The sequence below is a fragment of the Glycine max genome, chromosome 4 (genome assembly GCF_000004515.6).
Source record: "Glycine max cultivar Williams 82 chromosome 4, Glycine_max_v4.0, whole genome shotgun sequence".
NCBI lineage: Eukaryota > Viridiplantae > Streptophyta > Magnoliopsida > Fabales > Fabaceae > Glycine > Glycine max.
In genome coordinates this window covers 4,745,435-4,773,201 of record NC_016091.4, presented here as the reverse complement: position 1 = coordinate 4,773,201, position 27,767 = coordinate 4,745,435, and the positions used below count along the sequence as shown (strand labels likewise).

General features: G+C 31.8%; 3 protein-coding genes across 3 annotated transcripts; 2 read left to right on the top strand and 1 right to left on the bottom strand.

Annotated features, from left to right (window-relative positions):
• The first annotated feature begins 295 nt into the window (after nt 1-295).
• On the top strand, nt 296-6,002 carry LOC100810577 (ubiquitin carboxyl-terminal hydrolase 18). The gene is made up of 11 exons (XM_003523615.5): nt 296-995; nt 1,134-1,362; nt 1,843-1,931; nt 2,017-2,102; nt 2,186-2,348; nt 2,490-2,613; nt 2,914-3,071; nt 3,632-3,716; nt 3,995-4,207; nt 4,321-4,382; nt 5,032-6,002. Exons 1-11 carry the CDS (start codon nt 757-759, stop codon nt 5,810-5,812), a joined length of 2,229 nt encoding a protein of 742 aa, XP_003523663.1. The 5' UTR covers nt 296-756; the 3' UTR covers nt 5,813-6,002.
• Nucleotides 6,003-9,673: 3,671 nt separating this feature from the next.
• Nucleotides 9,674-12,078, top strand: LOC100786481 (F-box only protein 13). Its single transcript, XM_003522279.5, has 2 exons — nt 9,674-9,976; nt 10,584-12,078. The coding sequence occupies exon 2, from the start codon at nt 10,595-10,597 to the stop codon at nt 11,834-11,836; it is 1,242 nt and encodes a 413-aa protein (XP_003522327.1). The 5' UTR covers nt 9,674-9,976; nt 10,584-10,594; the 3' UTR covers nt 11,837-12,078.
• A 3,610-nt stretch (nt 12,079-15,688) lies between these two features.
• On the bottom strand, nt 15,689-17,392 carry LOC100810046 (uncharacterized acetyltransferase At3g50280). Its single transcript, XM_003523614.5, has one exon. The coding sequence runs from the start codon at nt 17,226-17,228 to the stop codon at nt 15,846-15,848; it is 1,383 nt and encodes a 460-aa protein (XP_003523662.1). The 5' UTR covers nt 17,229-17,392; the 3' UTR covers nt 15,689-15,845.
• Between the last annotated feature and the right edge of the window lie 10,375 nt (nt 17,393-27,767).

Sequence of the window (27,767 nt, the reverse complement as noted above, 5' to 3'; positions counted from 1 at the left end):
CAGTACTATATTTAAATTTTACTAACATTGATGATTACAAATTACAATGTAAAAAATAAGTAATTAGTAATATGTTCTAAAAACTAATTCCTTAATTTAAAAAGTTATATAATTAAATGTTAATTAGTAAAACATATTGCAACATTACAATATTCGTACAGTGTACTTGGAAACACATTCCTAACATAGATTATCACCTTAAGAAGCTAAAAGACGTAAAAGCTATAATTGAAAGCTTATGTTGAAACGTGGAATATCCTTTAAAATTGAGTACTACCCAAACACGCACTAATCCAAACAAACAGAAAGCACCGTCCATGTGCAACGAATAATTGCTTGTGCTTCGAGAAAGGGAAAATGAAAAAGCAAGATTGAAAGAGCAGGCAAAACAAAACAGAAAACGGCAGAGCACGTCACTCACAACGACATAAAAAGGCCAAGAAAAAATTGAGGTTGCTTAACTCAACTTTCTCTCTCAAGAAACAAGTGAAATGCTCCAATCCAACCTTATTTACATCAAAAAAAAGAAAAAGAAACCGCTTCTCCTTAATCCCTCCCACTTGTTCTGTTTCAGAATTAGAAAACTAAAGAACAAGAAGAGAACAACGGAAACTAAACGTAGTACACATCACTAACTCTAACAAGAAGGAAGGAAGGAAGGCAGAATCAGAAAGCCCTAATCGATTTTCGGTTATTATGGAGAGATGAAAATGAAAAGGCGTGGGATCAGCGCGGAAAGGATAATCGTATTCGTAGATGCTTCTCTCGGGAGGAGTGTCCGATCTCAAATGGATCCTCCAATTCGTATTCTACGCGTTCGTCTTGGCGATTGGACTGCACGCGCTTCTCAAGAACACCGCCTCCAAGTACTTCGACCTTGACGCCACTTTCCACGCTCACGCTATTCCTGGCCTTCTCATGGACCATTCTCTCTGCGCCGTTTGTCGCAACCCCGCCAACAAGAAGTGTTCGCGATGCAAATCCGTTCGATACTGGTTCGTCCATGTTTGTTTGTTTTGGTTTTTGTTGTCGAGTTTTTTTATTTGATGGTGTTGTTTGTTTTTTGTTCAGTGTGTTTGTGTTTCTTTTAGCTGAATGGAAAGGAGAATTTACACTTTGGGTTGGTTTTTCAGTTCACAAGCATGCCAGCAGATGCACTGGAAATCCGAGCATAAGGTGAGATGCAAGGAGTTTCAGGGCAGCAGCACCAGTGTGATGATGAATTTGGCTCAAACTGAAGTCACTAATCGAGTTTTCAAGGCTTCTTCTGCTGCTGTGAATAGGAGTACATGTACTTCTTCAATTGCCCTCATTCCTGAATGCGGTCGTGGAACATCCAGGACTATCAAGCAGCCTAAAAGTGTAAGGGCCTGTTTTTTATTGGCTAATGTTAGTTATTAGTATTGTTAGTTTTTGTTCAAGGGGGAATCCGAATCCACAACCTCTCCCCCCTTCCCTTCTCTCTTCACCACTACACCGACCTTATATCTCCGTGTAAGGGCCTCTTTGATTACTAAGTTGTAAAAATTGTTTCCAAACCAAGTATTTTAGAAACCAAAATACTGAAACAACTAGGAGATGTTTGCTCATTCTCTTCTGTTATCTTTAAAGTACTTTGTTCAAGTGCTTAGGAGATGGCTGTTTGTTGTTGTATTTTAGAAAATAGAAAACTGTTATTCAAAACAGTAGACTAACAACACCAAAGTTTTTCTCTCTCTCTTTTTTTTTTAAAAAAAAATTATGAATATATTGGTAAAATTACATGATACATTCCCTACCAAGTTGAATCTTTATATATTTTAGTGCCTTTTGTGCCCAAATAGTTTGTTTTTGGTTTTCCAGGTTCTCTTTCCTTATGACGAATTTGTCAAATTGTTTAACTGGGACAAACCAGGATTTCCTCCTTGTGGACTCTTAAATTGTGGAAACAGGTTTGCCTTTTATTGCATGCTACCATTGATAGATTGCAATGAGAGGGTTCTGGCGGAATTTAACTTACATTGCAAATTTGTGCAGCTGCTTTGCGAATGTGGTTCTCCAATGTCTCTCATTCACAAGGCCACTTATTGCCTTTCTATTGGAGAAGGGTCACCACAGAGAATGTAATGTCACAAATTAGACCTTTTCATTCTTGGTGGACCTTGGTTATTCCTTGTACTTACCTTGGTTAGATATGCCTTTTCAGGCTGCCATAATGATTGGTGCTTTCTGTGCGAATTTGAAACCCATGTTGAAAAAGTAAGGCTAAGTTCTCAGGCGTTTTCTCCGATGAATATTCTCTCTCGTTTGCCCAATATCAGTGGCACACTGGGTTATGGAAGACAAGAGGATGCTCATGAGTTCATGAGGTTTCTTTGTTGTTGAAGCAATGTTATTTGACTTTCTATAGTGAAATTTGCATCGACTATTTGGAATGGTGTCTATCTTATAATTAATTTGGTATGACACTAAAGGTTTCTTCTCCCTCCAATATTTTATTGCTGTTGCAGGTTTTCCATTGATGCTATGCAATCTGTTTGCCTTGATGAATTTGGTGGAGAAAAAGTTGTCCCCCCTAGGAATCAGGAAACAACCCTTATCCAACACATTTTTGGTGGCCACCTTCAATCTGAGGTTAGATGACTAATCAGACTATAATTGAAGTTCTCTGGTTTGAGTATGGACACCTTTTTAGTCTGTTGCCATTTTGTGCATAATAATGAAACATAGTGACAAAATGGTATTGTTGGCAACTCAGCATGAAATGATTAGATGATGCTTTCTGCGTTTACTCTTCCAATCTCATGAGCCGAAGAAGTTAGTCCATCCTAAGAGGCCCTAAGAATAATAGTTTAGAATTATTATAGCAATATAGTGATTCTTGCTGATACTGCCATCTGTCATGTTCTTCTTTTTCCTCCTCAAAAAAAATAGGTGATTTGCACCGAATGTGAGAAGAATTCAAATCAATATGAAAATATGATGGACTTGACTGTTGAAATTCATGGAGATGCTGCTTCCTTGGAGGAATGTCTAGACCAATTTACTGCCAAGGAGTGGCTTCATGGGGATAATATGTATAAATGTGATGGGTAAGTTTTCTTGGAAAAATATGTAAAAATTATTGTAAATAAATTATTAACACTAACATGAATGTTAGAATATATAGTCAACCATCCATATTTGTGTTCATTAAATTATAATTACCCGTTATCGATTATTAGGCTAGAGAATAGTTTTTGGTCTGCTGAGATTATGGTCTAATTGATTGTAAACCAATCAATAAATAACAGAACTAATGTGTAGCCTAACACACAATTTCTCTTACTAATTCATTCTTTAAATAACCTTAGTGTTTCTTAACTGAAAAATACTTTTAAAATTAATTGAACAGCTGCTTTTGTCCTGTTTATACCAGAATTCTTAGTCAATTTATTTCCTATTTAAAGGTGTCTTAGTTATTTATTTATCTTCATTTTGATGTGTGTGTGTTCTGTGACCAAGGCACTAAATTTGGAAAGTGATTTATATATAGGGAACTTGTATGGTAAAAAGTTGCTATGTCATGAAATATAGAATTCAAATATTTGCATTTGATAATGTGCTTTTGTGTCAGGCAGGTTCTGTCTTAACTAAGTTATGCTGTTTGCAGGTGCAAGGGTTATGTCAAGGCATGGAAACGTCTCACAGTGAAACAAGCTCCAAATATTCTCACAATTGCCTTGAAAAGATTTCAGGTCTGAGTAATTTGATCTGGATGATCTTGCCAAGTTGTTGAGAGATGTTTTAAGTAATATAAATATCAGTTCTTATGATTTGTTCTAATTTTGCCTTCTTGAAATGTGCCTCGAGTGTAAATTGTATGGGTGTTAGTTTACCATGACTATGCACCATACTGTACGATTACATTATTTCTTTTTCCTGCTAGTACTTATAAAGGATTGAATACTACTTGAATGTTTTTTGAATTTGTCAACTTTTCTCATGATTTTTCTGGGGCATTGTGAACATGCAGAGTGGGAGGTTTGGAAAGCTTAACAAGAGAGTAACTTTCCCTGAGACTTTAGATCTTAGTCCTTACATGAGTGAAGTTGGAGATGGATCTGATATTTATAAGCTATATGCTGTCGTAGTACATATTGATATGCTGAATGCTTCATTTTTTGGTCATTACATCTGCTACATCAAAGATTTCTGTGGAAACTGGTATAGAATTGATGATTGGAAGGTAAGTTTCATTGTGTCTCCATGCAGCTTTGAACCCTTTCTTTTTTGTTTACTTAACTCTCTGGTGTACTTGAAGTTTAAGTATTCTTATTTGGGTTGAATTATATTTCTCAGGTCTCGAGTGTGGAATTAGAAGAGGTTCTTTCTCAGGGTGCATACATGCTGTTGTATAGCAGGTATTCTTGTAATCATGAGTTAAACAGGCGACTGCTCTCACTCAGACATTATTATTCCAGAATATATGTGCTCTCCTATCTTTCATGGGGGGGCCTAAATGATGAGATACCCTTTGAACTTAGGCTAGCCTGATTTCTGTCATTTAAATTTTCTTTCAATATAATAATATCTGTTTTGGATGCTTATTTTGTTTGACATTTAGCATTTTAGGTTTAATTAAGTTCTCTTTTGATTAGAATTAGGCTTAATTTTTCAGTGCAATCTGTCTTAGGCTTATTGCTTGTATTACATTTCACATGGGAATCCTGTCCGCTATGCTTTGGTGATGCATTCTGTTTTAACTTGTTTGCTTACATGATTTGAGATTGTGTGTATACTTTTGCTTTCCCATGTGTGTTTAGTTTTACAAGATTGGACATTTTCTTTGCTTACATGATTTCTGTCTTCAATCTTGGAAGCTTGTTTAAAGTAGTTCCATAGCCCAGTTCCTTGTGAGATTATTTATACCATCTTTGTCTGAGGTCTGATAAAGAATGGTTTCGATAGTCAAAGCAAGGGCAAATACATTTAGCTTTTGTGCACAATAGTTTGTGCCAAATACTCTCTAATGGAGGTAATAGCCATGTTACTTGATTTGTTCCTGGACAGGGTTAATGCTCGACCATCAGGACTTCAAAGTATTGAATCGTCAGAGACAGCAGAAGTTCAAACAATCAAATCGGAGGTGCCTCCTGGCCCGACTGAACAAGCTGAATGCCTCTCAGATATGAAAACTGAGACTTACAGTGGAGGATGCGAGGCTTTTCCATTTGACAGTAGTCTAGAGTTGAAGGTTTCTTGCTGTGAAAATGTGTCTTTGACCGAAATGAACTCTGAAGTTAAAAGAGAGCAGTTCAAGGATGTGGACATTATTGATGTTGCTAATGAGTCTTTCTGTAATGGTGTTGAATCATCTTATATGCATGATTCTGAAGCTGTCAAAGATTCGGGGGATATAGATTCCAACGGATCAAAGACATGCTCTTCTTCTTTAGAAGAGATTTCAGTCTGCATGGAAGAGCAAGATGATAGTGATATGGCTAAGTCAAGCCCTTCTTCATGTTTGCCTGATGGCTTTTCTAGTGTTGATAAGGATTCTTCTGTTTCAGTGGATTATCGAAACACAAGGAAAGATTCAGATTCAGACCATAAAGATGTGGTTAAATGCAAGGTAACTTCAAATGGCTTTGCAAATTATAGCAATGGATATGCCAGTGCAAATAAATATGATGATGTCCCAGTGGAAGATGGTGATGGTTGTTTTTCCACTGAAACACCCTCAGCTAAAATGCATCAATTGAAGGAGAGATTGGCTTCTGAAAATGCTGAAGTTGACAAAGGAAATGGAGTTAAGAGAGTAGAAATATCAGGGAATAAGTTAATAATTTAGGTGCAGCTGTTTTTGTCATTTGTTCATATCAATTTGATTATCCCATCATCGAGAAGAAAGTGGTGAGGTGGGAGATTTTTGTCTGGGGTTTCATTATTTGCTGGAATCTTGGATCTTATTGTATCATTTTTACGTGGATTATCTCATTTTATCATTGAGAATATAACTCCTTACTCTTGATTTCTCTCAAGTCAAGCAAAATTTTCGCAATGTTACCCTTTAACCTCTATTTGCAATTTGCGGCCCTAATCTAATTCTTAACACGTGTCCTCCCCAAAAAATGGCAATTGGTAATAGTTGTCAAAAAACTTAGTTGTTAAATTTTAAAAGTGAATTGATTTTTTTTAGACTTGAGGCACATTTACATTATATTTTTTAATTTTACAAATATCTTCTTTTTTGATAGATGAAATATTTTATATTTGAGTTTAATTTAATGTAAGCAAACCCTTTAACAGTAATTATGAATATTGTCCTAAGAGCATGCTTTCTTTCTCTCTAGTTTTCAGTGCCGCTAGCAATTATCGTATATTGCATTTTTTTTAAGGAATGTATGAATATTTTCTAATCTAGGTACAATTTGAAAATGTTAGAGAAAGTAAAGAATACAATCATAATAAAATTGTAATCATTTAAATAAATAACAATAAAAATATAGGTAGTTTAGATTTATGAATTAAAAAATTAGAAAAATAAATTAAAAATATAAGTGACTGTATTTCTGATAAAAAGTAATTAATATAAAAAATAACTGTAATTAAAGTTGAGATTCAAATAAATAAAAATAGTTTTTAGTGTAAAGGGAAACAATGATCATAATCAATATTTTTATTTTTTAAAACATACAAACATGTGTTAAATGATGACAATATTACATATTCTCCACACAAAAAATATACTAAAAGATTTTATCAAGTTTGAAAAATAATGACTCAGCCTTTGTCTGGTAAAGAAAAATAAGACGGAGAGGAAAGAAATAAAAAAAAAAGTGAAAGTGTTTGATAGAAAGAATGAGAGAGAAGAGAAATAAAAATGTATAAGAATCACTAGTTATTTTTATTATATTTTGATTTATTTCTTTCTTTCTTATTTCTCTTGAACCAAACACGGTTATTCTCATTTTATTTTTCACTCATTTTTATTTAAACTACTTGTTAATTATACTGAGAATTACAAAGAGAGAAAAACCAGCTCTAAAATTTTTGTTCATATTAAATTTAAAACAAATTCAAGGTAAAATTATTTCTTTTTAAGAGTGTGGAATATAAATTTTGAAATAAAAGAAAAATAGTTTGTCAGAGTAATTTGACTTATTTCTATAAGAGAAGGGATTAACTTACAAAGACATAAATTATTTGTTTTTTTGCTAGCAAGGAAGCCGGGGCCAATTACATTAAACTATAATGAAGAAAAGAAGCTCCTACAAAATCTTCACAAAGAAGCTCCTATGACACCAGGTGGTTCATCATACACTATCATTTCCTTCTCTATGCACATCATGAAATTGCAGTTCCAATGGTCTTGCTAAAAACTCCTAACACTTCTTATATGTCCACTGTATGGATGATCCATATTATCAGTATTAACATTGTTTCACAAAAAAACAAATTTTATAAAAAAATACTGATGATGTTTTTATTTTATTTTATAATTTATATATATTACCCTGTTTCATTTATAATATACTATGTTTTTTAAGAGAGTATAATATACTACGTTTGAATTATATAAAAATACATTAATTAATTAATAAAATATTTGACATTTATGGATTATTACCAGCTCTTCCGGATGAAAATGACGAATACCTGATTAATTTCTATAAAAGTCTATCTTTCTACATCAAAAGATAATTTGCAAAAAGAAAAAGACGGAAAGACAATGCACTGTTATTTCAGTTTACTTCGAAAAAGACAAGTAACATAAATTCTGTAAGATATTGAAAGAGACTAATAACTGAAACGTGTTTCTGATTCTGAGAAGGCTTTTATTTCTATTTATTACCATAATATCAATAAGTTAAAGCTTATTACCATAATAGCAATGTCCTTGATGGTAACTATTTTTTCATTTTGCACAGCATTAAGTAAGAGTATTTTACAACCATATAAAACGAACCGAAAGAAACGGCAACCCCACCGATTTTAAAAGTGACAATTTATATGTAAAAAAAGACTAATGTCAACAAGACTTATTTGTATAATGTTACTCTAGATTCATTAAAACTTAAGGGAGAAATGATCTGAATAATTTGGAGTTAGTAAGAAAGTAAATAAAATTTAATTAAAAACTATTTTCTCTAAGGATCAAATTTAAATATTATTTAAAGGATTTAATTTTAACTTTAACATATTAATATTGTTTCTAATGATGTGATTGATTTTGTATTTTTTTTTATTGGAATGTTGATTGGGGTGAAAAAAGAAAGGGGCAATAGACAAATGAGGTTGCATCATGTGAGGAATCGAGACAAGTGCATTGCTGGCTTTGGGCGTGTGAGCATGAAAGCACACGAGGAGGTGCAAAAGATCTCAATTAACGGCTTTTATTATAGTATTTCAATATTTTTCACCCCACTAATGTAATATAATGGAAACTGGTTACATTGGACAAAGAGCATTGACTTGTAGTAGTTGTAGTAGCATAGTAGGGTCCGTCCGATGAGAGGCAAAAGAAGACAAAGATTCGCTTAACGAGGAGCCAAAGGAACCGGAAATAGAGGGTTGCCACTTGCTTTTTTGCTTTGCTTTGGGAGCCAAAAAACCAAACCAATCACACATACAAAACAAAACCCACCACCCTCTCTTCCCCTTTCCCCTTTGACAATTTTCGTTTACTCTCCCTTTCTCTTTCTTTTAGGCACTGCCTCACACCCTGTGTGTGGCGACGATTAAAGTGTTTACATGTGCCAGCAGTTTTTTGTTTGTGTCTGTGTCATGTCATGTGTGCTCTCTACTCACTGTTTCCATTTTCTAACCCCCCCGAATCCAAGGCCTAATTAGATTCCTTGGAGAGTATAGTCATTAGTCAACCACTTCCCTTCTCAATTGCTACTATACTGATATTCATGTACCATAATACCATAAACTATTATAGGAAGTTATAAAAGTACAACAACCACTTATGATTTCTTTTAGCACAATGATTTAGAAAATAAAACAAGTTTTTATTAGAATATGTAAAAATGTATTCTTCTATAATTTTAAAATGTGCTCTCATGATTTTTAATAAAATTTCTCATTTTAATTTGTTCAAGAATTATGTGAATTATTAATAACATGTTTGGAAATGATTTTCAAGAATATGCGAGGTCAATTTTTGAACCTATCAATACTGGCTTCTGCATCAATTTGAGAATTTTACTTGAAAATAAAGGATATGTGCATTATAAACTGTTGTTCAAACACACAATAAAGTAAATTTTTAATTTTGATTGGAAAATTACACTACTGGTAGTACTTACAATACTATATTTATGTTTTGATTATAGAAAAAATCTCTTAAGATGATGTGTTTTTGGTTTTATTCTCTAATTAAGTATAGAGTTTTACTTCAATAATTTATATAAGAGAAGATGTTAAAATTTACAAGTTAATTGTGACATTTTTGTTTTTATTTATTTAAAATCAACTAATATTATGTTCTATTAGATAATATTAATGGAATGAATTGATAATGAACTTTTAACATCTAATAATACTACATTATTTAGATTGAAAATGGTGTAAATTTACTGCAAAAGTTTCCAAAGAAAAACTTCAATTCTAAGTTAAAAATAACATTATAAATACAGAAGAAAATGCGTCTAAATTTTGTCAACGATTTGATATATTATATATACACGTAGTTACATAGAATAGAACACAAGAGATTTGACACTAAGGAGACCCGTGTGTGAGTTTGTGTTGTGTGGTGTGGTGTTAAGTGTCAACCATCCAACTCCAACGAACGAAGCTTCCTACTGTTTCAGCTGCCTTGACCTTTTTCAATTCCCCCATCTCCCATCTTAATATCAATTCAAAACACCCTCCAATCCAATCCAATCCAATCCAACCCAACCCAACCCAACCCCATCTCTATCTCTATCTCTTGATTCTGCAACACTGCCACGCTCTTGTTTTCCTATCCACAGTACTCTCTACACTTTCAGTTCTACAATACAAGGTACCCTTTTATTTCTTTCTTGCTTGCTTATGTTCATCCTTTTAATATGTGTGTGCCCTATTGACTGCCATTTACTTCTAGTCCCGGTGTGAAGGTGCATGATTGTTTTTTTGTTTTAAGTTCAAAGAACACTGTGAAGGAGGGTATTTGACTGATTGAAGGGGTGTTTTCAAACTTAAAGGTTTCTTTTTAATGGGCTCATACATTTATATAACTCTTTCCTAGCACGGCAGAGTTGCAATTTTTGCTAGCAAGGCTGAACAATCGTTATGTTGAAATTACTGTCATTAGAGTGGGGGAGGGAGGAGCTTGGGGAGCAAAAGGGTCGTGATGTTCTTGATTTTTGGCCTAGTAGATTCCTTTTAGATTATTACTTATTCAAGGCCACTTTTTTTATTTTATATATATATATATATATATATATATATATATATATATATATATATATATATATATATATATATATATATATATATATGGTTCGATTTGGAAATCTTCATTCCCTTTGTTTTGGCTTCTGAGATTAGTAATTTAGTACCGTAGGCTTTGGAAATGGAAAAAAAGCTGATTGCTTGGTAACATCTGATTTCTTTGTGTTTCTCCACAGATTGTTCAACAATGGAATGTAATGATCAGCATGTAAGTGTAAACTTGAAGAGAAAATCACCAGAAAATGGAGAACGTGTACTCTTCAACACCTTTTCTCTTGATGACCTTAATGAAGATCTCTTTGAAAGGATACTTTCATGGCTTCCAACTTCCACATTCTTTCGCCTGAATTCTGTGTGCAAAAGATGGAAATCAGTAGCTGCTTCTGCCAGTTTCAAGCTTGCCTGCTCTCACATTCCCTCAAGGGATCCTTGGTTTTTAATGGTTGCTCCCAACCTTAACCAATCTGTTATCCTTGACTCTGCTGAAAGCACTTGGAAGAGGCTAAATCACCCCCCTCTTCTGCAAGAAGAATCTAACCAAGATTGCGTGCCAGTTGCGGCATCCGGGGGTTTGATTTGCTACCGTAAATCATCAGGAAACTTCATTGTAACCAACCCCGTGACAGGTTCTTGTAGAAAACTCCCTCCACTGCAATTTGCCTCACAAAACCAACCACTCAATGCCATTGTGATGAGCACAAGTTCCAAAGACCAACTCTCCTTCAAAATTGTGCTAGTCTTTGGTGAACTTCCAAATCTCTTGTTTAAAGTCTACAATTCAGGTTCTAACTGTTGGGAGGGTGAGACAGCATTGAGGAGAAAGACTGAAGACAATTCCATTGAATATGATTCCACTGATGACAATGTTGTGTACTTCCTCAGCAAGGCTGGATTTGTTGTGGCGAGCAACATGCAGAGAAGCCCCTCTAAGCAATTTTCATCTGTTATTACTAACAAAGATGGTCAAGAGATTGTCTATTTTCTTAGCTCCTCAGGGAATGTAGTAGCTTGCAATTTGACATGCAAGTGCTTCTTTGAGTACCCCAGGTTGTTGCCTGTTTTTAGTGAGTATTCCATTGATGTTGTGGAATGCAATGGGGAGATGCTGGTTGTTTTGTTATCAGAATTCTTAGAAATTGCAACTCTTAGGGTGTGGAAATATGATGAAGCTAGTAGAGGGTGGCATCAGATTGCAGCAATGCCTGCAGCAAATTCTCATGAGTGGTATGGGAAGAAGGCAGATATTAACTGTGTTGGTGCTGGTAACCAAATCTTCATATGCTTGAACTCCCCTGAGCTATGCACTTATGTTGTGTGTGATTTGGAGACCAACAAGTGGGTTGAATTTCCAAAATGTTGCATAAATGGAGAAGTCATAGACTTTATGTCTGCCCTTTCATTTGAGCCTCGGATTGAGGCTTCAGTGTGACAACAAAATGGCCTTGACTTTGATGATATTTACCATCCTTTTATAGTTCCCTTAGCACAAATTTTCCTATCAGTTGTAGTTGTAGTTGTACTTTAATTGTTAAAGCGAAATAGCTAGCTAGTGGAAGAGATGGAAACTAACAATGTGATTGATTGCTAACTGAGATATTTATTTTCATTGATTATTTAGGTGTATATTGTTTTCAGTGATGTTACTTTCACAGCATAACCATGTTTATGATACTTTTCATTTCTGTTGGCCTTACCTCTGATGTGAAGCATGTGTTAGTGAACGAAGTTGACGGGTACCTGCTTCACATGGGAAAACAGCTAGTTCTCTAAGCAAGCTTGCTTCTCTTTTATGTATTCCTCTATATGTGGCATACATTTATTTGGAACTTTATGAGTTGATTCAAAATGATAAAGAAAAAGTGTAGTTGCAACCAGACGGAACCAAATTTCATACGGTGACTAAAATCTGTTGGAAAAAAATAAACAAAAGATTACCTGTGTTAAATACCATGCAATGTGCTTCAACAGTTTATGACTATATTGGAAGAAGTTATGCCATTCGCACCGGACCCAAAACTTTACTTTCCTGCATTATGAATCCTTAAGGTTTTTTTACCATTGTATCTTCCTTCATTGAGCGTAATGATTTCCAAATCAACTCAAGTTAAAAATGGTGGAAGTTCATTCTCAATCATGGACTTCATTGGTGGTTCGGGTTCTTTGTTAGTGACCTGCACATCACTAATACACATTGAAGCCTCATAAAAACATAAAAGGATTGGTGGTGGCAATAAAAACATGAGATGAGAACAACAGTGGAATTCGAGGAACAGTGGAGAATTTTGTTGATTATTACGAGGTTTACAATATGTATGAATTTTTATTTTAAAAAAAACTAATATTAAAACGGATTGAGATCTATTTGACATAAGAAAATTTTCTGCTTCAAATCTGCCCACATGATCAGAGTAATGTATTATTCATTATTTAGTATGTCAAAAACTCTCATATTTGGAATTGAGGTCAATAATAATTTATAAAAATCCTCTTTTCTTAAATCATTGATGCATGAATAAAACCATGACAGGTTATCGACCATTGAGCCGAAAGGGTCATCGGTCGTTGATCCCCAAAGCAAATAGTACTACGAATGCATTAACTTATTCAATCCACTCAGGTATCTTTTAATAGATGGTGCCTAAAACAGAGGAATAATATATAAAAATTATCAATGGTTATTTCCTCTACGTTGCTTAGTTGTTGATACTTGATAGTATTATTTTTAAAATAGCAAATTTTTATAAGTAATATCGATCCATTAATATTTGCATCATGTGTCGTGTTTGATATAGTAGATGAAGGTTTCTTTTTGCTGGATGTTGGGGAATGATTGTCCGTCATTATGTCATCATGAAGATCCAAGTGAATGTTTCTTGTTCAGTTTTTTAAGTGGTTGATATATTTAGTGCAGACGGGTTCAATTTTGCTAATTTCTGAAAGTTGTTTATTTTGGGTTGGGGGTGCTGCTTTTACAGTTGTACCGATTCTTGTTAATACTTTTTAGGTGGTCACTTCTTGTGTTCATTCTATTTCTTCTGTTTAATAAAATGTTTTGCCTTTTAAAAAAAACATTAAAAGAGTTAAATATTTTTTCAAAAATCATCATCATAATATGATAATTTTCTCTCTTTTTATAAAAAAATATTTATTCGTCTTTCTTATTTTATTCACCAATATGTGTTATTCTCTTTGTCATTAATCTTTTACCTGTTGACAAAATGTTAAATAAAATTGATGAAGATAGTTTAATAAATTATTTCGAATCTCAAAAAATTTAGATAACTTTTATGTAAAATCATAATAACCTTAATAAATTATTTATTTTAAAAAATCTTTAAATTTACTTTAAACTTAAATAAACATTTGGTGGTGCTAAACTTCTAATAATTGTATTTGTAACAGCGCCCAAATCGGACAGTTTTTCTTCCCTTGCCCCTTGTGCACATTTGCCAAATACTTAATGACACTGTATTTGTATGCTGTTTTTAATATTTGTGGCATTTTGTGAAAGGGCTTAGCTGGCTTCCATTCAGCTCAATGTCCCTAAAAGGCTAAAACCCACAATTTTGTCAATGGTCTACTTAAGTCATTGGAGTTGCTATTTGCCCCTACAAGAATTGCTATCGATCCCTATTAACTTTAAATTCCATGGAAAATACCGTTTTACCCCTCAATACAAAATCACCACACCCTCTCTCTTCCCCCCTTCACCTTTGTTGAAATATACAACAAAATCACAATTTTTTTTAAAGTTGAAACAAATACACAATGAAAACGTGATTTCACATATAAAATTTGAAGCAAAATCATGATTCTCTTTCAGATTTTGTATGAAAAATCATGTTTACATTGGACTTTTAAAGTTAAAATGAATACACAAAGGAAATGTGATTACATGAAAAATGACATTTTTGAAAAAGAAAAAGTTACAACCACTTGGTAGGGGGACAATAACGTTATAACAATGGTGTTGGGACCAATAACAACTCTCTTAACTCATTGATCACTTTAAGTTTATGGCTGCTCTCAAAATTCAGACATTAAAATTAAATCTAAATATTATTTTTTTCAATAAGGATAAGGCATATCCTATACTAGAACTTATATCATGTTAAAATTCACAATTCTTCAATTCAAGCGTTCAGATTTTGTCCAAAATCTACCGCAATTTACAAAAGTTGGAGAACTAGTTGGCCAAAAAAATTAAGAATTCAAAGAACATTTTTTTGTAAAAAAAAAATCAAGAACAAACTTTCTCTAACAACAAAAAGATATGAAAGAACAGGAAGATGAGAAAAGGAACCTTTCAATTGCCCATTGTTGTCAAACGATTGTGTTTAAATGAGATGCAATCTTTTCCCTACTGTCTTAGTCTCCTTAGTCTTAGATTAAAATTGTTGGAATTCAATTCTAAATGATGAGATTCAATCAATCAATCTAATTTCATTATGACACGCAATCATCAATCTTTATCACATGTTTTCCATTCATTCATGTAGAGAGAGAGAAATTACTGTACAAAGATGAATAGAACCCCTTTCTGTTTCCATACTCAAAATCATGATAAAAATTAATTGTGAAAGTGTACCTGGATTAACCGTAATGGAATGATGATGAAATATTGATTAGAAGACTAAGCGTTCCTCTTACAAATGGGGATCATTATCCCAAATTTGATGATTATAATTTGGCCCCTCAACAAATTATAATATTACTGATGTTATCTACACAATTAATCTTTCATGACATATATGTCCTTAGCCATACTTTTATATTGATTAAACCACTCTATTATATAATGATCCTAACTCATTTAATTATGTGATATATATATGACCAAAAATTGCTAACAAAAATATCTTAAACCCAATAAATTAATTGTTAGTAAATTTGTCCCGATTACAAATGTTAAAAATTATTTATTAAATCATTCAAAGTAGCTTATAAGTAAATTAAAGGAGCTTATAAGCTCCATAATAGGCTTATCAAACACAAGCTAAGGCTATTGTAATAGATTGATAGCAAACAATGGCTACACATCATGAACTGAATACATAACATGTTAAGCAGTATGATTAAGCAACCTTCAAAGGCCAACAAACAAACTAAACCCAGCCCGCTTGGATAGCAATGTCTATCATGACATTGACATTGACATGGTAGTGATGTGTGTTGCTCTTTACGTTTTATGGTCGTACTCTTTGGAACTAGTTGCATTATTTTATGCATAAAAGCTTAGATATACACCATGTTGAAGAATCAAATGCTTGAAGATATACCATACATCAAACCCATATTCTATCATTTTCATTACTTTAATCTTACTGCATCAAATGCTTGCATATTTGTACCATACAACATTAATTCTAAATTCTCTAACACTTACAATATTAAAAATAGATGATTTTTATTTTACTAACACTGGGAACAATAGCAAACTAGCATAAGGGATTGGAAACCGAAACAACCTTCATAAACTCCTCATCAGATTCCAGAGCGCTCATTATATGTGGCAAAAGGCCCACTTCCAAATCGATGCTTCCCCCTCCTTCACGACCTGGGTATGATGTCACTTTCCCATGAAATTTGTTGGCATAACCACTTCTCACTGCTACAGCTTTCCCCATTCCAAACTCATTTCCATACATGTTGAACCTGGGTGAGCTACTTATCAACACATCGTACGGATCCATGGGCTGACCAATTTGATAGATTAAAGGACACTGTAACCACTTTTTGAGTGATTGCAGAACCACTTTGTCGTTATGGTTTGTAACAGCCAGGTGCAACTTCCATGCAGCCCATCCTAGATTGTTCTCAAGTAATTCCCCTACTGTTGTTTGTGCATTCAACCTACTTACTGAGTTTCCAAAGTATTGCTGAGGCAAAGGTGGTTCCATTCTTGTTCGATTGTTTGCGGTTAACCTGCAACTTGTTCTTTGCTCATAAGGTAGGGAACATGCACGAGTTATGCATCTCCAAACAAGTGCTGATAGTGACTGGAATGAAGAGATTTTTGTGGTATCGGATTCCATGTTGGCCTTTGCTTTCAGTCTTGCAATAGACTCTGCTGAGAAGTGGAAGACTCTCTCCCTCATCAAGGGTGCTTCAATTCTGCTGATAAACTCGTCATGATGTTTGAAAGGAAGATTTATTGGTGGAGCACAATCATTCGGAAACCAGCGGCTGAGAATAGGTTGGTGTGAAATGGGAACATCAGTGTCGTGCCCTTTAGCATGAGCTTGAAAGATCTGAGACCATGTATTGAAGAAATTCCAATAAGAGGTGCCATCACCGACAGCGTGATTCATGGAACAACCTAAGAAAACACCATCAACTATTTCGGTGACTTGGATGGACAAAAGGGGCATGGTGTGACCATCATGGTTGACTGCTTTGTGGTGGTCAAACAATGACTGAACAACGAGTGGGACGTCAACGGGAGAGAGGATGTCAGATATGGTCATATCCAGAGTTGCATAGATGAATCTGGCTCCATCACTGTTTTTGGAATCAACAGAAACAGCATAAGAAGGAGGGTCTTGGGATTTTTGGGTGACAAGGCGACCAGCCAAAGGATAAAAATGGGAGAGAGTGAGAGAAAGAGAGTGTTTGAGCTTCTCCAAGAGATTCTCTATGAAATCATGTTGATCAACAAGAGGTGTGGGTTTCTTGAAGAGTAGACCCTTCTGGATATAGTGCTTAGACAACATAACAATATCCCATTGTGTTAAATGACATATTTGGTTTGACACTTGGGTTAAACCATGTGGTTTGACGAAGCATTCTGAAATGCGTTGAACGACAGGGGTAGTAGTCATGAGGCAAATAGGGGCACAGACAATTTAGATTTGTGTTGCAGACTGCTTAGAGATGTAGTATTATTAATTTTCTTTGGGAACTCTGAACCAAATAAATAGTATGGATGTACATATGCAAACTCTTAAATAGAAAAAAGCAAACGCCTTTTCGAGATTTACTTGGAAACTTGTACTTATTAAAATAGCGGAAACTCTTAAATAGAAAAAAGCAAACGCCTTTTCGAGATTTACTTGGAAACTTGTACTTATTAAAATAGCGGAAACCGGAAAGGTATTAGAGAATGACCGGGGGAGGAGAAAGCAAATGCGTTTTTGAGTTTGCTACAAAACTCTGCCCATTACAATATAATTTAGAATCACACCAAATAAAGAATATAATTTAGAATATTTTGCTTTCACATTTTAAATCGTGCTTTTTAAGGAGTTATTTTTTAATGATCGAGGGTGCTTTTATGTTAAATAATATTAAAAGTTACAATTATAGGCCTCATAAAATTTATCCAGATTATATAATACTACTAATGTTTTTTTTTTTAAGAACTACTTATGTTTCTTATTGAGTTTAGTTTATTATTTTGAGATTTACTAGTAAACTCTTGGAAAATGTGACGTTGATTAACATTAAGGTGGAGCAGAGTAAAGGTATCTTTTTAATCTTGAAATGTATTTTTAAAATACACATATGAAAAACTAATATATATATATATATGTAATATCATATGTATTATAATTTTTTTGCATTTAGATAACAAAACTAAACTTGTATCCATTAAAATAAAGTTCAAGTTTTATGCATATTGTATAGTTTTTTTGGGGTACAAGGGATTCTAGTATACATACTGGCTACATATATAGTACATATGGTACATTGATAATGAGTCTTATACTGGGGTGAGTTATTTTTTGTTGATTATAGATTGCTTTTGTTGCCTCTGGGTAAAGTTTCTATGGCTACAACCCGTGTTATATTTGCAACAGAGCTATTTGGCGAGTATGATGGTTACTATGTTGTGTGTATTTGGGTACTTCTGGTACCCGCTTTGTATGACTCTTTTACTCCCTGATTGTATATATTGCTTTGTTTTGTCAAGAAAAAAAAAGTTTTATACACATTAAAAAATATTCTAAATATGATTTTAAAATAATTATTAAAAAATTGATAATTCTGCCATATATATTAATATATGATTGAATAATTATACAATAAATTCATTTTAATTAAATTATTAAAACATTTTTAAATGAGAAAAGAAAACGTAATTGAAAATAGCAAATTCGTCGAGTGTTCAAACGCACACCCGTCTTTTAGCATCTCCCTTCTTTATAGTTTGGGTTTCGCTAATTAAATAATTAAAATCGGTCTTCGTTTTAATGAAGATAAATTAAAGAGAATATAATATTTTCTATTACTAGCTGTTTTAGTTAGAGTAATTAATAAGAATTGAGTAATGATATCTTTCATTGTAAGAGCTTCAAAAAATTTCAGCAAAAAAAGAACTTCAAAAAATAGACGTCATAAAATGAAAATACGCATGTTTAAATGAGAAAAAATAGTTTTAAAACTTATCTCTTTCAAAAAAAATAGTTAAATTTGTTACACGACGGTAGATTAGTTATTTGTTCATTTGTTCAAGAATTTTGAATACATTCAATATTATTAACTTCTTGAATTTTTTTTATGGAATTTCTGTCATATATAAAAAATGATATATTGACAGGAAATATTTATATTTTATTCATTCAAACTCAAAACTGATTGATCTAATCTTCTTGGTAAGATGTTAATAGAGGTAAGAAATATTAAATGATACATTACGTACGTATGAACATTGTCGATCTGTTATCATAAATTATGATATATTTTTATAATAATTATCTTTAAAGTCATATTTAAAATATAATTTCGAAGGAGAAGAAAGCAAATGCGTTTTGGAGATTTGCTACTAAACTCTGCCCATTAGAATAACACCAAAAAATGAATATAATTTAGAATATTTTGCTTTCACATTAAAGACACGCTTTCAAGGAGTTATTTTTTAATAAAATTGTTTTGATCAGCTTTATGTTAAATAATATTAAAAGTTACAACTATAGGCCTCATAAAAGGTATGAAAGAATTATTGTTGGGAGGAGATATGACTCTTATGAGTGCTACTAGATTTTTTGGAAGAATTTTAAAATCTTAGTGATCGATCAAAATACTCTTTTATAATTATATGCATAAAAAAAGTTATCCAAATTATACCCAAAAAAAAAGTTATCCAGATTGTGCAATACTACTAATATTGTTTTTTTTTTTTTTGGAAGAGCTACTAATGTTTCTTATTGAGTTTAGTTTATCATTTTGAGATTCAGTAGTAAATTCTTGGAAAATGTGACGTTAACATTAAGGTGGAGCAGAGTAAAGGTATCTTTTTAATCGTGAAATGTATTTTTAAAATACACATTTGAAAAAAAAAATATATGTATACACGCAGTATTTTATGTATTATAACTTTTTTACATTTAGATAATAAAATTATAGACTTGTATTCATTAAAATAAAAGTTTTTATACACATTAAAAACTATTCTAAATATGGTTTTTAAAATAATTATAAAAAATTAATAATTCTAGCCTATGTATTAATCTTTAATTGAATAATTATATAATAAATTCATTTTAATTAAATTATTAAAACATTTAAAATGAGAAAAAAAAACTTATTTGAAAATAGCAAATTCGTCGAGTGTTCAATCGTCTTTTAGCGTCTTCCTTCTTTATAGTTTGGATTTCGCTAATTAAATAATTAAAAGGGGTCTTCGTTTTGATGAAGATAAATTAAAGAAAATATAATATTTTCTATTAGTTATTTATTAAAAATTGAGTAACGATATCTTTTGTGTAAGAACTTCAAAAAAATCAGCAAAAAAAGAACTTAAAAAAATCTCATAAAATGAAAATACACACGTTTTAGTGGGAAAAATAGTTTAAAACTTATCTTTTTTAAAAAATAAATAAATAGTTAAATTTGTTATTCAACGGTAGATAAATTATTTGTTCAAAAATTTTGAATACATTAAATATTATTAACTTCTTGAAAGTTTTTATGACTTTTTAATATTTATTTTTTAACCATTCAAACTCAAAACTGAGTGGTATACTCTTCTTGCTAAGATGTCAATAAAAGTAATAAATATTAAATGATACATTAGGTATGCCAACATTGTCTGATTTGTCATCACAAAGTATAGCGCCATCAAAGTTATAAATTTATTATGGCATTTCTCCATCATATTACATGGAAAGTATCGGTGGGGTACAATCACTGTTCTTCTATCTTTTTTTTTTTTTTTAAGATACACTGTTCTTCTATTTAATTTAACTATTATGTCATAAAGTCAGTCCTGCAGCCGCCTCAATAGACTGCCAAAAATTTCACATACACGAATCTGAAAAATTCTGTTGTTTATTCTCTTCCATTAAAAAAACACATATCGGTAAAATAAAATAAAAAAAAAATCTCACTTTAGTAAGTAGTGACACCCTCTATTTCTACTTCTAACAAGTTTAGACTTCAGTAGGAAATCTCTAAATCATGATTTGAATAAATGTAATAAAAAATAAGTTTTTGACTGAACTATAATTTAGGATGTAGTACTTTTATTAACTATACAATCTATACAACAACTTAAACTTTTTTCGATCTTATAGACATATAATCTTTTTTATTTTTTTTTCTAAACATATAATGTTTCTTAATTAGAGAAATAAAAAAATGAAACATAATTTGAGTCACAGCTTTTGACTGATACTATAGTTTCGTATTGTCCCACATCACGTTGCAAATGCTATATCAATATAAATTTTTCTTATATTTAAATATGTTTTTTATCCTTTAAAAAGTGAATTTTTTTATTTGATTTTATTATTTTAACTTTATACATATAATAGAGAATAAAAATACATAATTTTCTAATTTTAAAAAAATAGAAATTAATTTTAAAAATATCACATTTTAAAGGATAAAAAACATACCTATGCCTTATAATGTAATGTATTAGAATCTTTTTAATGAGTCGTGTTACATTCAATTGCAATCTTTTGATCATGCGGAAAAAAAAATTGTATTTTTCTTACATAAAAACTTAGGGAGGATGGTATTCTACTCCACTGCAGAAAAAATCTTTAGACTCAAAAAATATTGATAGAGATATTATATTTATCTCACTTCAAAGAAACAAGTGAAGAAATATGTAAATTATTAAAGGGATTGAAGTTTAACTGCAAAACATAAACTCTTACTATTTAAAGAATTAGGGTGTGAGTGCTCTTGAAGGTTGATGTTAACTGGAGTGCAAAATAAATGAATGATCTTTATGTTGCATGCGAGAAAAGTTTGGTGAAATCAAAACATCAACATCTTCCTTATATGTGTTATACCTATTTTCTTCCCTTGAACTGTTTGATAAGATACAAACATGAGATTTATCAAAACCAAACAAGGAAGTGCCTAAAATAGTGAGAGTCTTTGATGGCGTTATTTTATCAAAACAAAACAAGGATTTAAACATTTGAAGTTATTTATCATATGTAATTATGTACAAATTAATTGATCTTTCAATGACAAAAATGTCCATATAAGTTGAAACTCCTGCGAACTCCCTCCTGTTCATACAAGCTAGTGATCATGTATTACTAGACAGAGATGTTTGTAAATTGTAATGATCTCTTGAACATTCATTAGAAGATTAAGAGTGGGAGGAAAGTGAACACGATGGATGCATTTTACGTTATAGTAATAGTAATGATTTCTTGCGGTTAGTAGTCTTACCATCATTGGTAAGTATCGATTCTCCACTTAAACCCTTTTAATTTATTTACAAGATGTCAAGATCAGTAATAATATATAAATACATAATTCAGTTTAAGTTTCAATATTTATTGCCTAGTTGGTGTTCAAGTTTAACACTGTCGAGTACAGGGGAAATTAGCAAACTGCACTCATGAACTCCTCATCTGATTCCAATGCGCTCATTGTATCAGGAGAAAGGCACAATTCCAAATCAATGCTTCCACCTCCTTTATGGCCCGAGTATGATTTCACTTTCCCATCAAATTTGTTGGCATAACCACTTCTAACCGCCACCCCTTTCCCCATTCCAAATTCATTTCCATACATGTTGAACCTTGGCGAACTACCCATCATCACACAATACGGGTAAGAAAAAAACGACCAATTTGATATATGAAAGGAGACTCTAACCACACTTTGAGAAAATCCATAACACCACTAGCATTATGGTTTGCAAAAGCAAGGTGCAACTTCCACGCTGCCCATCCTAAACCATTCTCAAGCAACTCCTTGTCGTGGCTTCACCACTCACCGCTTAAAGAGCATTCTGAGGGCCCTCAGAACACCCCCCACCTTGTTTTCCTTGCTAGCTGATTCATCTCCCAACAAAGCAGCAACCTCGTCACGACACAACCCATAGTCTGCCCGATCCTAGCCAATTTATCAATAGTACATACACTGAAAACACTCACAACAAAATTCTTAAACTCATTATCTGTTTGAAAAAGATTCAATACGTGAGAGGCTCTCCAAAACCTGACGATAAGCTTGTAGTGCCACTCTTAGGACAACCCTAGTGAGTCTTTTCAGTACAGCCTACCATCATTTGGCCTAACCAAAGCTGACTTCTCATCGGTTGGGTTGCAACAATATTATTATTCGTTGCTGGTTCAGATTCAATTAATATACCTGCGTTAATCAAATGGAGAAGAATCCCAGCAAACAAAACATCCTTTTGGAATTAAAGAACCTTCATTCAACTTTACACAGGAAACTATGCCATGTGAGTCCACGTTAAATCTCTTAACCCTGAAATTGCAATCATAAACATAGTAACTTCATCTCCGGTTTATAAAATGTATCCCTCGGTAGTGTCTCGTTAATTCCAAGACCAGCTAATAAGCTCCCTGCTGATCCATCATCAGCAGGGTCTTTCAGGAGCCCTCTCGGAGCTCTTTTGAAAACCCTGATGATCCCAATGATGGTCATATTTGACTTCAGATGTTTCTTCATAACCAGAGGCTAGGGTTTGCGAGCACCAGGTTCTCAGCCTCATTAGAAGGAACACTTGTACGTTTCTCCATGAATTCAGCAACTTCCCTTTCCAAGCTAGGTACCCTGATTAGTGATAACAATAGGAAAGGTCTGGTTAGACTCAGAAGCAGGGATGAACAACGGCTTATCCTCATCCTCGTGATCGGAAACATTGTTGCATGTTAAGGACCCCGTCCGTTGGTTCAATAGCACCTTCCTTCACTTGAATTAATTGAACAAACATGTCGGCAAGTTTCTTAGCGGAAGGTTTCATGGAAGAAAATTTAAAAGGGGACGTGAAAATATGGAAGAAATAGTATAAGTATACAAATTAAGAGAACGAAAAAATTTGCTATCCAAGAGAACGTAGGACTAGTTTAAAGGTTGTGCATGCCATCCATATACATATAGTCTCTTAATAGATTTATTTCCTAGGCTACTATATTAATTAAGTGCAACTTTCGATCTAGTCACTTACGCGTGATGCGCTTTTCTCGTGTAATGCATGAACTTTGTATTTCCCATGTGCATTAATTATTATTATTATCATTTCCAAGAATTTAACAAAATTTATGTACTACTCCTTTTTAATTACTAAAATGTCTTAGTGTATACGTAGTAGAAATAAAAAAAGACTCCTTTTTAATTAAATTTTAATTTAAAAAGTACTGTACAATAAATTTTCACGGTGCTAACTAAATAGTTATAAAAATATTCTATTTTCACGGTGCTAATAAATTTTAGTTAAAAAAGTACTGTACAATAATTTTTACTTTCAATAATAGGGTCTTACTTACTAAATGAATGCTTATTACAGTAGTATTTTTTTTCATTTCTTCTTTTGTAATAGGGTCTTATTAAGAACATTGGTTAAGAAATTTAAAAATAAAAGTTTTTATTGGAAATCATATAGAAACATATTTAGAAATCTTAAAAGAGTGTAATTTTATGCATTTTAATAAATGTATAAATTAATAAAAAAAAATTAGGTGAAAAGTGAAGATAAAATTGACAAAAGAATAATTAATGCTAAATTAGAAAAATTATGTCTTTAACCATTTGTTATTAGAAAAAAATCATTAAATTAAATATTTGAAAATATATTAACATATCACTGATTTGAATGAAATTATGTTTGATTTTTTAAAACAAATTAACTTGAGTTTAAATCTTATATATATATATATATATATATATATATATATATATATATATATATATAATTGGTTGGAAAACTTTACCTTGATCAATTAGTTTTTCTGTCATAAATTAGTTATCAGCAAAATAAATAGATATTAATTACATTAATAAGATGTAATAAGATGGTAATAAAATATATCTAAAAATATAAATACTTTTTATTCACGATAAAAAAAATATTATTTATAGATGCTAAAAATCAACGTTAAAAATTTAAGTTAACATTTTTTAATATGAAGACAACTTATTATTATCTATTAAATAATAAATTCCATACTAATGAACGAAAGCGAAACAATTAAGGAAGTGTTTGGTTTGGTTGTTTTCTGTTTTTATTTTCACTGAAAATAGAAAATGATGACTGAAATGTGTTTGGTTGGATTTCTGTTTTCATTTTCAGTGAAAATATTTTTCCAAACGAACCAAAAACTAAAAACAATAAAATATCGTTTTTAGTGTTTTATGTTGAAATCAGGAACTTCATATTAACTAAAATGAAAATGCGGTGGTAAGGAATATAATTTTAAGTAAATCTAAAAATACATTTCCTTTTGAAAACGTATTTTCAATGTTTTTATTTTTTGAAAATAGAAAACAAGAAGTCAAATCAAATATGTTTTCAGAATTCTAATTAATCTTTTAAAAATAAAAACAATTTTCAGAAAATGAAAATAAAAAATAAAAATACAAACCAAACACACCCTAAATTAATATAAATAAATGATTTGGGTATTAATTAGAGATGATAATATGATAAAAGAGTACTCGTTTCAATGTAAAAAAAAGTTTTTAACAAATTTCTAGACTTTAACACTATGTTTGGTTGATTAAGAAAAGTAAAAAAAAAAAATAAAGAAAAAAGAAAGAAAGAGAAAGTAAATAAAGACAATAAAAAATGAAATAACTTTTTTAGTTGTTTTGGTATGAGAAAAAGTAAAAAAGGAAGGAAAGTATAAGTTTTTCCCCTTGTTTTATTGGATAGAATATAAGAGGAAAAATTGTATATTTATAAAAAGATAAACAAACATTTTGATTCCTAAAAATACAATTCATTATAATTTAGGTATCTGAAAGTATTAAATTTAAAAAAAATTCCTAAAAATATAATTTATTTATCACTTTAGTCTTAATTACTGTTAAAAAATATTTTGTTAATTAAACTTAATACCCGTGTTTATGTAACATACTACCTGTCTATGTAACATATGCTGGTATATACATAAATGATACATGGCAATTTATTGTATAAGTGATATCTGAAAATGTGTAACAGTTTAGTTAAAAACCAAAATGCTAATAACTGAACCGTAAGTCAATTATCATCCTCTTGGCAAAAGATACAATATTTTGTTGTTGGTTTTTATTGTTAAAAAGACATTTTCCTTTCACAAATTATCAACCTTTTGGCCTCCACAATATAACTGTGACGTAAATGAACTGTGCACAAGGTTTTTCTTTTAGATTATTTGTTGGTACATAGAACCATAACGGAGAATACATATCGAGGGAAAAAAAAAGTCGGCGCTGCATTGCATCTCATCTATATATATGTTGTTCTTATCGATCATATATATCCTTATGTGAAGAGGATGGGGTATCAAAAATCAAATCAATAGCTATCAAGAATGCAAAAGTACCTTTAATGCTTATATTTCACATAAAGATCGTTTTTTCTAGAGTTTGATCGGTTGCAACTTGCCATTTAATTTGAAAACCATCGCCTAAGAAGGAAAAGATCGACATCCAATATACTTATTCTACATTTAGTAATAGAATATATATAATGTTTGTATATCATTACTGGTGTAAAAATATGAAAAGGATCCTTCAACTTGGTACTTAGCTCCCAGTCACACCTCTCTATCAATGTCAATGAACCTTGTTCTCACACCATTCCTCTAATGAGACTCCACTCCCTTTTATTATTATCATTATTATGAAAGCAAATGGCATTGCACGGCAGGAGGATACTGCTGGAAGAAGGAAAGGTGGCTGCAGATTAAAACAAAACACATATAAGTGGTCCCACCACCATGCCTACTTATAGTTGAAAGTGACCCAACAATTTGGGCGGTTAATTGAGGGAGACAAATGGTGTGTGCCTCTGCATTCCAATTCATAAATGACTATTAAATCTTGCTAGCTATCACATAATCACACCACCATTAATTATAGTAATTGGTATATTTACTCCTTCTCCAACCCAAGTGGAGACCACTTTTTTATTTCAGAGTTCAAGTTCAAGGGACCTTTCATTTTTGCCCTCCCATCATCTTTTTCTTACCTCATTAGGGTTAAGAACAGCGGCCATATACTTTCAGGAGTTCTTTAGTTTATATTTTGCATGTCTTCGTTCTTCGTGATCAGTTTTTTTTTATATCATATTTTAACTTTTTAAATCATATAATTTATCATTTAAAATATATTTTCTAATTATTTAAAAACTTTAAATTGATTCTTTTTTATTTTTTACATTTAAGTTGTTTGTGTTATTAAATTAACCGTTTTTTTTATTTTTACGTTATTTTTTTTCCATGTCAAGTCTCTATTGTTTGTATCAAATTTATGGAGCTTGATGCCTTGATGAACAAGAATTAGATTTAGGGGAGGAATTTTCCCCTTGCAATATGATGTTGGATTTGAGGATGTACCTATTTAATATCCAACTGTGCTTTAAATAAAATTGTGGAAGGAATTATGCCATGCAATATTATTCATTAAATTACAAAGTTGCATTTTTCTGTCAAAAAATGTTGTACACAATTCTTTAAAATTTGTTATATCATATATGATACAATGACATGTTTGTTAGACCAAGTTGAAACAGCACGAAATATAATGTAACTTTTTTTTTCTTTTATTATGCGGTTTTTGAAATTCTTTTAAATTCTCTTACATCAACTAATTCTTATTACCCTAAATAAAAATCAGAGTTTTGAGGTTGTAGAGTTTAAGCGTCTTTCTTGGATAACATGAAGTAGCATGAGAGTAATAATTTGTGTGAACACACTCCCTGTAGTGACATTGACTTTTGCTGCATCATTTTAATCTTATTACATAAACTCATGGAGATATACAATATTAAAAAGGACCAAATGCTTAGAGCTGTAGTATGATACATTGAACCCTTGTTGCCTCAAACACTTGCGTATCTTGCCATTAGTTGCCATGTAGTTATGATAGTTTTAGATTATTTGACACTACAACAAAATTGGCCATGGAAATGGTCGATGTAAAACTGCAAGAATTTT